At 42.8% G+C, this 12,694-nt stretch overlaps 1 protein-coding gene across 2 annotated transcripts in view; it reads right to left on the bottom strand.

Annotated features, from left to right (window-relative positions):
• Positions 1-4,998: 4,998 nt before the first annotated feature.
• LOC146871859 (guanine nucleotide-binding protein G(i) subunit alpha-3-like) overlaps positions 4,999-12,694 on the bottom strand; it is a 481,263-nt gene continuing 473,567 nt past the window's right edge. For both annotated transcript variants that reach the window (XM_085651998.1, XM_085652007.1), the window contains 3 exons: positions 10,333-10,486; positions 8,812-9,026; positions 4,999-7,240 (listed from right to left, as the gene is read on the bottom strand). In XM_085651998.1, coding sequence (XP_085508124.1) covers positions 8,836-9,026; positions 10,333-10,486 — 345 coding nt within the window. In that variant the 3' untranslated portion in view covers positions 4,999-7,240; positions 8,812-8,835. The remainder of the gene's footprint in view (positions 7,241-8,811; positions 9,027-10,332; positions 10,487-12,694) is intronic.

Consider the following 12,694-nt stretch of genomic DNA (forward strand, 5'->3'; position numbering starts at 1 on the left):
TGGGAAGCTTTCCGATGGTGCCGTGAGGTCACAAAGGCCAGCAGTAATCACAGAAGATGGCTGCAGGAGCATACGTAGCGAATACCTATTTAATAGTAATCACTACGTATGCTCCTGCGGTCTTCTTCTGTGTTTACTACAGGCCTCACTAGAAACAGACACGGCAAGGCAAGGTCCGCGGGCTGCCAATGAAGGCCTGCCGGCAGCTGGCGGCCCACGGGCTGTACTAGGAGTACCACGTCTCTAGATAGTTGATGTGGAGACATTTGTGCTTGTTGTCCCAGAGAGGAGTCTGCCGGAAGCACGACCTGTGGAACAGGGTTGATGAAAGGCCGTCATTTTGTGGGCTCCACCACTGAAGAGAGCTATGTGTGTGGCTGTATACCAAAACTAGATCTGTAATTGACCCTGTCACTGATTCCACTGATGTGCTAAGCATTCCTGTAGAGGACGCATGTGTAGTCTTGCGTGAGGCACTATTGCGATGCATGATGCCATAATTCTTAAAAGTTGCATAAACGTTTTGGCTGTTAAGGTCTGATTGTCTTGAAACTGTAATAACAGTTTGAAGATTGCTACTTCTGGCTGCCCTGGGAGAGGCTAGAGCCATGTGAGTGTTGCTCTTAGATATAAATGTATTTATATGGGCTGTAAATGAGACTTTTGTACGTTCTCAAGTTTAGCGTGGTCTGATCGTGTTTTAGACACTTTTGATGTGTGCTGGCTTTGATGAGCCAGTCGTCTAATTAGGCGAAGACGTGAATTTGTTGTCTTCTGAGATGAGCTGTTACTACAGCTAGACATTTGGTAAACACTCTGGGAGCAGTAGTTACTCCGAATGGGAGAACCTTGATTGGATAGTGTTTGCCTGCTATCTAAAATCTGAGATATTTGAGATGACCTGGATGGACAGGAATGTGAAAGTATGCGTCTTAAGTCGTGTGTGGACATAAAATTGCCTTGTTGTAAAAGTGGAAGCACCCATTGGAGCTTTACCATAAGAAAGTGTTCTGACAGATTATATAGGTTTAATGCTCTGAGATCCAAAATGTCCCCCCCCCCCCACCCCCCAAAGGAGCCATCCTTATCCTTTTTGGGTATTAGAAAGTACACCCCTGAACCTTGGTACTGTAATGGAACTGGTTCTATTGCTCCTTTTTCTAAGAGAGATTGCACTTCCTGTTTGAGTCACTGTAAGTGATCTGATGACAGTTTGTGAATGCGAGGTGTTAAGTTTAGAGGATTGGTGGTAAGCTCCAGGCAATAAACATGTTGGATAATGTTGATCACCCATTTGTCGAATGTTATGGATTGCCAGATGGGAAAAAATTGTAGAAGCCTCCCCCCTACAGGTGTTAAGTGATCGGAGTGGGGGCGAATTGTGGGCAAGTCACTGTTTGTTAGGGTAAGGTGTGTTATGCGATGTGGCGCCTGAACCCCTACCCTTGAAATTGTTTCCTCTATAAAAACCTCTAAAAGGGAGAGAATTGGGTATTGCTTTTGTAAGAGGCTGAATATGTTGTTTGAGACCCTGCTCTGTAAAAAGAGCGACAAAAGGAGCCTTTATTAGATGGGGACTGGAGTGCTCCAAAGGACTTTGCCACCTATGTATCTTTTTTCATTCTTTTCTAGGGATTTATCAACTACCTTGTCAAAGGGGGTGTTTAAAATGGACTGTTGGACCTCAGGCTTAAACCCCGAAATCCTACGACATGCATGCCTTTTAAGGAGAATGCTGGTATTGATCTCCCTAGCTGCGGTGTCAGCTGCATCTAAAGCACAGCTGATTGATGAGGTAGAGATTAGTTTTCCCTCTTCCACTAACTGTTGCGCTTTAGCTTTGTGTTCTTCTGGAAAGTGTTGGAGCAGCTGCTCAATTTCATCCCGGTGTGAACTGTCATACCTGGCTAGTAGGCCCTGTCTGTTTGCGATGCGCCAGTGGTTAGCGGCTTGAACAGCTACTTGTTTTCCTGATGCATCAATGAGCTTAGATTCTTTGTCTGGGGGAGGTGCATCACCAGAGGTTTGTGAATTAGCCCTTTTGCGAGCACTGGACACTACAAGGGAGTCAAGAGGTAATTGTTCCTTGATAAACACAATATGATGGTGAGAATTTATATTTTTTAACTACACTTGGAGTTAAAATACGTGCTCGTACAGGGTCTTTAATGATATCGTCTGCATGCCTCATCATGCCTTTAAGCATAGGGAGTGATTGACAGGACCTGTGTGTGGACTTAAGTGTTTCAAATAAAAAGTCTTCTTCTGAAGACTCTTTCTGTAAGGCCACTGATATTCTCCTGCCCTAGCAATAAGTTGTTGATAAGCCATATTATCGTCTGGAGGTGATGACTTTGCAGGATAAAGGTCTGGTTCATTATCTACTGGAGGGTCAATGGTGTAGTCACTCCGTGGGTCTACAGGCAAATCTGTGTCATCGGTACGATCCCTATCCGGATCTGTATGTGGAGATCCCAGAGGTGTTATTTGTAATGAATCCTCAAAGTGTGGAGAAGATGGTGGATGTGGAGAGGGTTGTGGGGCAGTATAAGCAGGGCTAGTAGCAATGTCCTTTTTAAGAGGAATCTTGTAGGCAGGGTCCTCTAAAGGAAGTTTACGTTTTGGTGGTGTTTTAGCAGAAATATGTCCCGTATCAGGAAGAATATGAATTTTTCTTGGTAGGGTCAAATTTGCCTTTAAGAAGGTCTAAAACGTGTTCTGGATGCTTAGTGAGACTATCCTTGGATTTGTATGTCGAAATGAGCTTCTCCTTAGGAGTGGAAGGTTTCGGCTTCGAGGTGTGTTTTTGTTTCAGAGCTGAGGGTTTCGGTTCCGAAGCATGTTTTTGTTTTGGAATGAAGGGTTTGGACTCCGAACTAGCTTTGTCCTTCGATCCTGATGGTTTTGGATCCAAAGAGGATTTAAGACTCGGTCCCGAGCCGGAAGGTTTGATGGTCTGTTTTGGTGCCGAGCCGGTCGGCGGGGCGTCGGAAACAATGTCTCTGTGCTGACCTTGGCCAGACGGCAGAGGTGGTGCCGAAGCCTTGTGTGTTTTGGAAGAGGTTTTAGGGGGCAAGGGGTCTTCGGTACTCACTGCACCTTGACCCGGAGGCACATCTTCAGACTCCAGATCGATCTTGAGCTCCAGATCAGACTCAGAAACGGAGAAGGCCTGTTCTTCTGTGGCGGATGCTTCGATTTCCTCTTGCTCAGATTCTTCCCCGAAGATACCCGGAGTGTGCTGAATGCTTTGACGTTGCATTTTTCGTCGTCGAGCCAGACAATCGCATAGAGTCTCCTTGGACCAAAACCATTTACAAGCGTTGCAGCGGTTTTCCTTGTGCTGCTCCGGGGAGAGTAGTTACAAACTTGATGTAGGTTGGTGCGAGGGTACGTGCCGTGGCACCAAGGACAAAATTGGAATAGAGTCTGTTCCATCGGCAGACGGCTGGCGTGACGTGGCTAGGCCAGACGGCCACCCACAAGGTTTTCGATCGAAGATGGAGAATTTGTTGACAGATTCGATATACGTAGAACAAGGAAACGCATACGGAAACAATACCGTCGAGGGCGCAGTGGATTGCGCACTGAGGGGAACCCGAAGAACGGTTTCGAACCGAAGCGCAGCAATACACGTCTAAACCAGATGGCGGAAAAAAAACAACCTAACAATGGAGTCGATGCCCATGCGCACATTCACCTTACCTCGTGAATGGAAAGGCTTCTTCAAAGAAAAACAACTTGCAAACATCCGACTCAACACTTGATGGCAGGAGTATGCAAAGCATGTGCATCTACAGCACACATGCCTCAAACTTGATTTCCTCTGAGACTGACCACAGTGCCAGCGGCATAAACGTAGGTGTTGCCTTGGAATGTAAGAAACGAGGCAGCCAAACACCTTAGATAAATATTGAATAAAATTTTGAAACTTTGACACTAATGCTATTAAACTGGTATAATTGATAGTACATCTCGTGGTGTGTCTTATGTAGGAGTGATCAGTGTCCTACTGAGAATCCTCTGGGTCAGGAACTCCAGTCAAGGGCATGGAGGAAATTATTTCTACTTTGTGGCACTGATAAAGTCGGACGTGCCTCCTAAAAATTAACTTAGTTCTTTCAAAGGCTACATTTTTCAAACTTTGTTAACCAGATGCTTGTGCTACCAAAACCAGCTACAATGGTTGTGGTGTTTTCAGGATCTAAGTGGCTAGAGTTTTAACTCAAAGTCAAAGGTGTGTTTTTGTTTGCTGCGCCCCGTCCCACAAACACATTTTCGAGTGGAGGTTGATGATGATCTTCTGGGCTAGTGACATTGACATTTCAGCGTGCCTAGAGACCAAAGGCACTGATATGCCTTCAGAGTTAGTCTTCTCCACAATTCTTTGACTTAACTTTTTTGTGGCTTTTATGCGCCAATGATATCTCAGCATACCATGACTAAGGTGTATTTTTTTTCCGGGTCAAAATAACCACAACTTTTTCTGCACATTCAAGTACTCTGGTAATCATTTCCACCTCTGGGCAAAATGACATTTGATCGCTCAATCTAGGAGTCAGAGTCATGCTTAGTTGCTTCGGTCAATATCATAATAAAACCATTACGATCAATCAAAGTCTCATATGAAATTTAGAGAAAACAATGTAAGCTAAACCACTAAGTGACAATGTGCAAAGCATGCGACTATAATACACTATGCAAAACGGTTTTCCTACACTCCATAATTAAAAAGAATAAAGAGGTCTAATACAGAACGGGGCATTGGCAAAAGCAAAGTAACTGAAAAGGGATGGATGGAGAGAAGACAGATGAAGTGTGTATGGCAAAACATGGAGAGGCTGACAGAGCAGAGAAACAAAGAAGGAAACTAGTAACGATCAATTAATACCAGCTCATCCTCTAACATCAGCAAAACTGCTTATACATCAAAGACAAAAATGCCAAGACTAGAAGGGAAGGTGTCAAGACAAGACGATTTCACCACAGAAGACAGACTGAAAGGTTTACTTGCCATTTTAATACTGCAAATAAGTGAAACAGCTTGAATCTGAACATAAGAAAATAGAAAATCAGTCATATTACGCAGTGAGTGGCCAAGGAATGAACAAATTCTGGTTAAGAAGATCACAATGATAAAAACAAAGGAAATTTCGCACCACAAGTAGAAGAAAGGCAAAGTTGTGATCCTTGGAGCCTTCTTCTCAGCTCCATTAAAGTCCATCATAATCAGGCTGGAGTGCACATGACCACAGCAGGAGTTTGGCACCACACAAGGACGTACAAGGCAATGCCATTGTCTGTAGTCCGCAGGGATGAGGCCACTTAAACGCCTGCAGAAAAGGCAGAAAGAGCAGATCCACAAAGCACTCCCCAATGAATGAGACGAAGCAGGCAGGAATGCACAATGATTATGCAGCAGTTGGGCACAGACTTCTGGACGTGGACCACATATCTCTAGAACTAGATACAGGTCCATAACACCCCAAACTGCAGGATGTTGAATTAAGTTTACGAAAGGCGGTAAATGGAAAAAGTAGATTAAAATGTATTTAAAATCTCACCTTGTTGCAGCTATTCACAATAGCATTATATAAAATAAACAGTAAAGCAGCTACATGGCAGAAAAAAAGGAATTTGTAGATGTCACGACTATGGGAATGCCACAGACCACATAGGTGCTCTGGCAAACATAATTTTTAACAGAAATAAGAGCTGAAAAAGGTGTCTTCGCATCAGAAGTAAGGCGCCTTGCGTGCATAAGAGTTTGTTGTGAATTCCTTAAAACAGCAGTACAGCCAGTTTTCTTGCTTTATCAATAAACCTGCCCTAATATATTGTATAGTATTGTAATTACATTTATATAGCGCTTACTACCCCTGACGAGGCGTCGAAGCGCTTTTTCGGCGAGTAGCACGATACTCCGGGACCCATAGATAAATTATAAACATTAAAATATTCAATTCAGTAGCATTATTTTATGACTTAGTGGCTCAATTCTCATTTTATCCACATTTACATTTGCATAAAAATAACCGTCTAATTAATGCAGCTTTGCTACATCTTCCTCCTTCACAGAATGCCAAGCTGCAGTGCTGCCAGCTATCCCTTTCAAAACAAAAGGATGTAAAATAAAAAAAAAATTAAAAAAATAAAAAAAACTCAAAAGAGAAGCAAAAAGTCTAACCTAACGAAATAAATGCATTTGGAGGCTAAAACGAGAGGGAGACATAATGGACATATTGTAGCCTTAATTTAATTAATTTCTTTACTTGCCGTTGTTACTTTTTACTATAACCTAGTGTTTGATTTGTTGCCCTGGTTTAATTTTTTTACTTCTTAGTTTATTCGCTAGTGAATTAGAATCATCTCTCCAAGTATTGCAGGTGAATTACAAAAGTGAAATGCATGCACTGAGGCATAGCAAGAACACTGGGGTACTGAATTGACTGCTGAACTAAGTAGAGACCAGCGATGCCATCCATATGAGACCCACAGACAGGCTGAAAAGATGTGTGGTCCCTCAGTCTCTTTGTGGTTGGAGAAGCATCCTCCAATGAATAAAGCAGACCAGACCATGTGATCAGTTGAACCATGGTCATTCATTTCAGAAGGATTCTCTGAAATGTATTGGAAATAGAGGGGGGAGGTTGAATCGTGCACAATAGACTGACAACTGCAAAAGACAGTTTAGAACCATGAGGCACTGAGCACTTCCTGTGAGGGGGCAAAGGATAGCAGAAAGCCAAAACCAAGAATTGTGTGTACGCTGGTCGTTCCGCTTTGGATTTATGTGATCTATACGAACATTAGATTTACAGTTTTGGTTAAAAGAAGCTGGTTCAGTTATTTTAGGCAAAACGTTTGCAGTACTGCTGCTTTAAAACATAATTCAGTTGTACCCGAGGTATAATGTTTGCAAGTCAAATGGGTTTCCTGAAGAAAAGTAATGACTAGGATATGTAGACTAGAGGTGGTATGTTAGTAAAAACAAAAAAAGCTCAGAACTGAGCTGGTCAGGCAGGATTGTGCGTTCTGCTGAGACTGTATCTCAAAGCTCAGTGGACAGTGAGTCGGTGCTGTGCGGCACTAGCACTCTGTACAAGGAGGACAGACTGTGCTGGAGATTGTGCTAAAAACTCTCAGATTGTTGAGGCTGCAATTCGCTTCCAAACATGGTTCAGAACCGGTGAGGTCCTTTCACGGAGCACCATCCGCATGAACACATCTCAGAGTACAACTGAAAGAGAAGATAAAATATTCACTATTGGTCTTCCACACGCAAGCTATCTGGGCTCTCAAAACACATCCATCTATCTGCGTGCATGCACACATCACCCAAGCATTATATGCACTCCTACAAGTATGTATGCACACTCACGCATGCCAACAATATATACCTTCACTAACAAGAGCCGGCTATGTACTCATATCATGAAATGTACTTATCACATCAAATGGGCAGCCCATACAATAGGTGAACCAGCCTCCAGTAAAGTAAAGCCCTTGGTGACCGAAGCCCCAACACAGTCCCTGCTTTACATGTCCCTAGTGGCTAGGCTCTTGATTTCAATATGGACCATTCGATTACTGGGGACTATGCTCCTTGAACTTCCTCCTAAATACCAATACCCCCATTACCCACTCTCGAAGTTAAGATTCTTCAAGCACTCTGGTCCTTTCCAAACAAATACTCCCCAAACCAATGCAGATCTATACCACCTTTCTTCAATTTCAATCAAACGAGACCCCAAAAATCATGTACTTGAACTGGAAATTTCTGCCACATGGCAAAATCATAGTTTTGAGCCATGTCACAAGAACAATGCTATTCTTGACAACTGAACCTCGCTGTAAGCTAGAAGCGGGACCCCGACCACAACCCATGGGAGGCATAAAGCGGACTGACTCAACATTTACCAAAAGTCATTCCATCTTGCGTTTAGCTGAACTGTGAACCAAAAATGTACCCTTTGAGTCATACTCCAGAATTGTACAGAAATTAAGGCAGAGTACTAAAATGTCAGCTTTGTTGGTATGGTAAACATTGATGATGGCAATGCGATGCTTGGTAATTCATGGTCTACCTTTTTAGACTCCGCATAAGGAGAACTACATCAAGTTTAGATAACTGAATTCCAACTGTCTGGATTATAACGATTTTTATGTCATTTCATTTGTTTTGCATAAAGATGATATTTGCAACTTTGTAAACGTGATTATAATACACTAACACTTTGCAATAACCATTCTGAATTAGCAATAGAAGACTTGAAAACTAGTTTTAGATTTTAAATAATGTTCAATCACTACATTTTACAAAATCTCCTTAGTAGACATTTCCAATGAACCCTAGGTTTTTTTTTAAAGCTTGCCTGAATCAAGTATGACAGAAAGTACAAAGATACCTTCTTGCTCCTCATGTTCCGAGACGCAGGAAGCAGAGTCGCCTGCTCTATGATCACAGCACTAGTAAATGACGAAGTTACTGTGCTTCTCATCGTAGACGCCTCTGTCCACTTTCTATTCCCTACACCGTTCCTTTTAATCTCACGCTTGTGGGTGACAGAAAGGCTCAATAGATGGCCCTCAGTGGGCCAAGACTAGATTATCTAAGCATGATAGAGCCCTTTGTGACCATACTGTAATACTACTCTGCACAACCCGCACAGCATTATCACAACACACCACACTACCATTCGTCTCCTGACCCTCATACTGCACTGAGTTAACAGTCCTCGTTCAGCCTCACATTGAGTTAGCAGTACTTGCCCAGTTTCTCATTCTGGTCTAGGCCTCCCCCTTTTTTACCTGTCACAGGGTCACGTTTCTGCTTTAGGAAAGTCCACACTCCTTTAGGTTGGTCCTAATGATGACGTCAGTGATAGCATCAAAGACAAACTGCACATTCTTTGTGTCCGTGGCACAGGTGAAGTGCGTGTATATCTCCTTGGTTTCTTTTCTGCGGTTCAGGTCTTCAAACTGCCCCTCAATGTAGGCTGCAGCATCTTCATACGTGTTCGGCCCTTGGAAAAAATGCATGTCAACTTGTGAACGAATGTAAGATGCCCAATGATAATTAAAACATTAATGGAAAAAAAAAAAACGATGCACAACTGTACTTCATACATCAATCAATAGCTAGCTGCATTCAAGCAACTTGAAGCATCTCCCTTACATTCACAGTCAAATTTGGGGTTTTCTGCATAGACACAAGTGCCTCTTTTAAAGTCAGATAAACAAAGAGACCCAAACAGCCTGACAGAAAATCTGCCACCTGCACAAGATTACATTGCTTCTTTCAGTCTCTTTTCCGCATAACTGCAAGCTTTTATTCACGACAGTATTGATGGTGCTAACACCCGCCTCATCAGCCTTCCTAACATCACAGTCTTCCAAATCGAAGTCACCCACGAGGCTCAGCTAAATAAGAGCATTATCACATCACCCCCCACTCTACTTGCTCCCTCTCCTGCTCGCATCACATTCAAATGCTTCTGCATCGTCTACAAAGCTGTACACACAAAAAATGCATCCGTGTATAGCCTGAAAACTTCACTCACAGCTCCAACCAAATATTCCTACATATAACAAAACAAAGAAGAAAATAAGAAGAAGTCAAGCTTCCTCCTCCGTCACTCAACCTCTGGAGCACCTTCCACACCATCAAATGTTCCCCTAACATCTGGCCTTCTTTCCTCGCTACATTCTTCCAGTGCCAGAGAAAATCCCTTTCTCCAACTGCCTCAGGACAAGAGAAAGGCATTCCCTATCACTGTTACCAGGAGAAATCATATAAAAAGGAGCTTTCTGTAGCTGCTGCCAGAGGAAAGCATTCACAGTCACCAGAACTAATCACAAAATAACTTTCTGCAGGTGCTCCAATAGACAAGTCTCCCTACAACAATTTCCCGGGTAAAACTACCAAGAACAGGAAAAAAAAACGTCTGCAAATGCACTGAGTGAAGAAAAAAACTCTGCCAATGTTATAGGACAAAGAAAAGCACCTTCTACAACTGTACTCAGCAACGACTCCAAGAACCAGAGAATTTGCACCTCATGAAAATCACTAGAGAACAACACTACATCAATGGCGGCAAATATAATGGGAATGCACATTCCTTTAATCAACTGAGGACTATACGTCACAATACATGCAAGTAGCACTGTCTCTGCAGGAAGATCCACTCATGGTTTTTGGTCCTACAATGCACCACCTACAAATATGTTGAACTTAAACTATGGACAACTATGCGTCCAGCACAACAGGCTATGGGCCTGTGCCCTATGCAGGATTTGCTTGCTGTGTACAACTTCAAAACATAGCCCCACCTGTGTATTCAGGGTAGCAGATGGTAAGCGGACTCATTTTAATCTTCGCCTCAAATAAGTCCCTCTTGTTCAGGAAAAGAATTATTGAGGTTTCTGTAAACCATTTGTTGTTGCAGATGCTGTCGAACAGTTTCATGCTCTCATGCATTCGGTTCTGGAAAGAAATAACGTTGATTATCTAAACAGTTGTGCTGGTGTAAGGTTCTCGAGAGAAATACTGCAGACTAAAGAGTGTTTGGGGTTCAGGTAAACTGGTTTCAGAGAGCAGAGCCAGCCAAACCAATTCCAAAGTGCAGTCCCTACAAAGTAGCCGTACTCCACAAGGGTCTGCAGGGACGGTGTCTTCATTTATAACAAGCATTAAAAATGCAAGAAGTCTCGCCTTTCATTAAGTTAAAGCCATTTGCTTTGCTATACAATACCATTAGCAAAGCAAATGGCTTTAACTTAATCAAAGGCGAGAGCCATTGCATTTTCAATGCTTGTTTTAAGTGGCTGCCCATTTACACAGAAAAGATTCTGGCATTTGAAAGGGCACACTTTACTCTGAATATACACCTAGCCTGATTATTCGTATGACGGACTCCTAGAGCTAATTTGCAAAAGCCCCCCCCAAAAAAAGCCATTCATATTCGCATTTGTTTTGAGCAGTCCATACATTGTGGCAAAATAGGATTTTGTGCTACCGGACTGAGCAAATTCTGGCCTTTTTTTTCTCACTGTTTTGTTAGTCCTTTACGGAGATCTTTGAGTTGCAAGAACCACCCATGTACATGTAGGTGGGCCTACATGCTTAATCCACTGTTTTATTTCCTCTTAAATCAACTTGATTTATATAGCTAAATGAAATTATTTGCAGGATCCTAGTTAGCCAATGTAGAATTTCTCGTCTCGAGTCAAATTAGATCTTTTATGCAGGACACAATTTACCCCCTCGCTATCCTATTTGTTTTACAAGTGCATGCTGGTACCAGACCAGTCCATGGTTAAACAGGAGCTTTTTGTCCCTGTTGTATTAACAGTATTCCCTCAAGGTGCACTGATTAAGAGGTACCTTGTGCATAGTTACATCTTGAAAGGCCGGTTACCTATGCAGTAGATGGATTCACCTTCTATACAAAGAAGGGCCTGCACCTCTTGGTAGATGTAGGAGGTGGCTGAAGGATACGCTTTGTGGGGTGCTCGGGGTATATCAGAATGTGCAGGGATGCAGGAATGCACCCAGTCCTGCCACGGGGTCCAAAATGGGACCGGAAGACAGACCAACCAGTGCAGCAGACATATGGCGGATAATAAAATTTGTCCAGACGGCAAACTTTGTATTCCGAGGCAGGGCACAACCCACTTTGGCTGTTTGTGGACACCTCAATTGTGGCGCTGAGCTCAGACCTCTCACAGCCTGAAACAGTTCAGTGGCGAATAATTCCGAGGTTCTGCGGGGTAATTGGCAATCAATGTTCATTTGGTTACAATAGTGTTGCTCAGAAAAAGTAACAATAGCAACTGTTCACACAGATTCACCGTCCTTTGTCTGCGCTATAAATCGTATATGCATAAAACAAGAAGGCGTAAAGTGTTCCAGAGTAGTTGCACAGGTAGTATCGATTTTAAAATTGCATTACTGAGCCACTTGAAATGAAAAGTGGCGTGGTTGCTGTAAGACTGAAGTGCGGTCACACATTCTAATGCAAAATATCAGGCGGCCCCCACATTGCACACAGCTTAGAATTTACTTCACCCACTGGAAAGAAGTCTCCAAGACCAGGAGTTGGCGTAACCTAGAAAATGAAACCCACACCATAATAACTGTAGTTAAATGTACGAATGATTTGGTGAATCTTTCAGAAATTGCAGTTAGTAAAAAGCAGTGATAGTTGATCCTAGGAATATGTTTGTCCAAAATGCAACATACGCTCTATGCAGCCACATTGGTTGGAAGATCGGTATTTACCAGGACAGTGGACACTGCCCTGGCAATCTGGTGAACCCAGCATAGGGCTTCAAAGCAGTATGTAGTATAATTCTGTTGTCAAGGCTTGGCCTTTCCAAGGATATCCATGAAGCAGTGTCTGGAAGACTGGAATCGAGTGTAAAATACAGAAATCCTATCAATCTAAGGTATCTTCTTATGTATAATAAGTTTAAGTGCGGATAACTGCGAGTATGGCACAGATTAAAGCTAATTAATGTGATTAAGATGATACCACGGTAGAGTAATCTGTGCAGATAAGAGCATGTGAGCATATGTTGTTGCTTCAGATTACATTCATATCCAGGTTAGGATAGAAAAGGGTAGCTTACAGTGCAAGCAGTTACCTGTCTGGCTAGAGAAGATCCAAGGGCACTTTGATACCCAAGCAGT

The sequence above is a fragment of the Triturus cristatus genome, chromosome 1_1 (assembly GCF_964204655.1).
Source record: "Triturus cristatus chromosome 1_1, aTriCri1.1, whole genome shotgun sequence".
In the NCBI taxonomy this organism is placed as follows: Eukaryota; Metazoa; Chordata; class Amphibia; order Caudata; family Salamandridae; genus Triturus; species Triturus cristatus.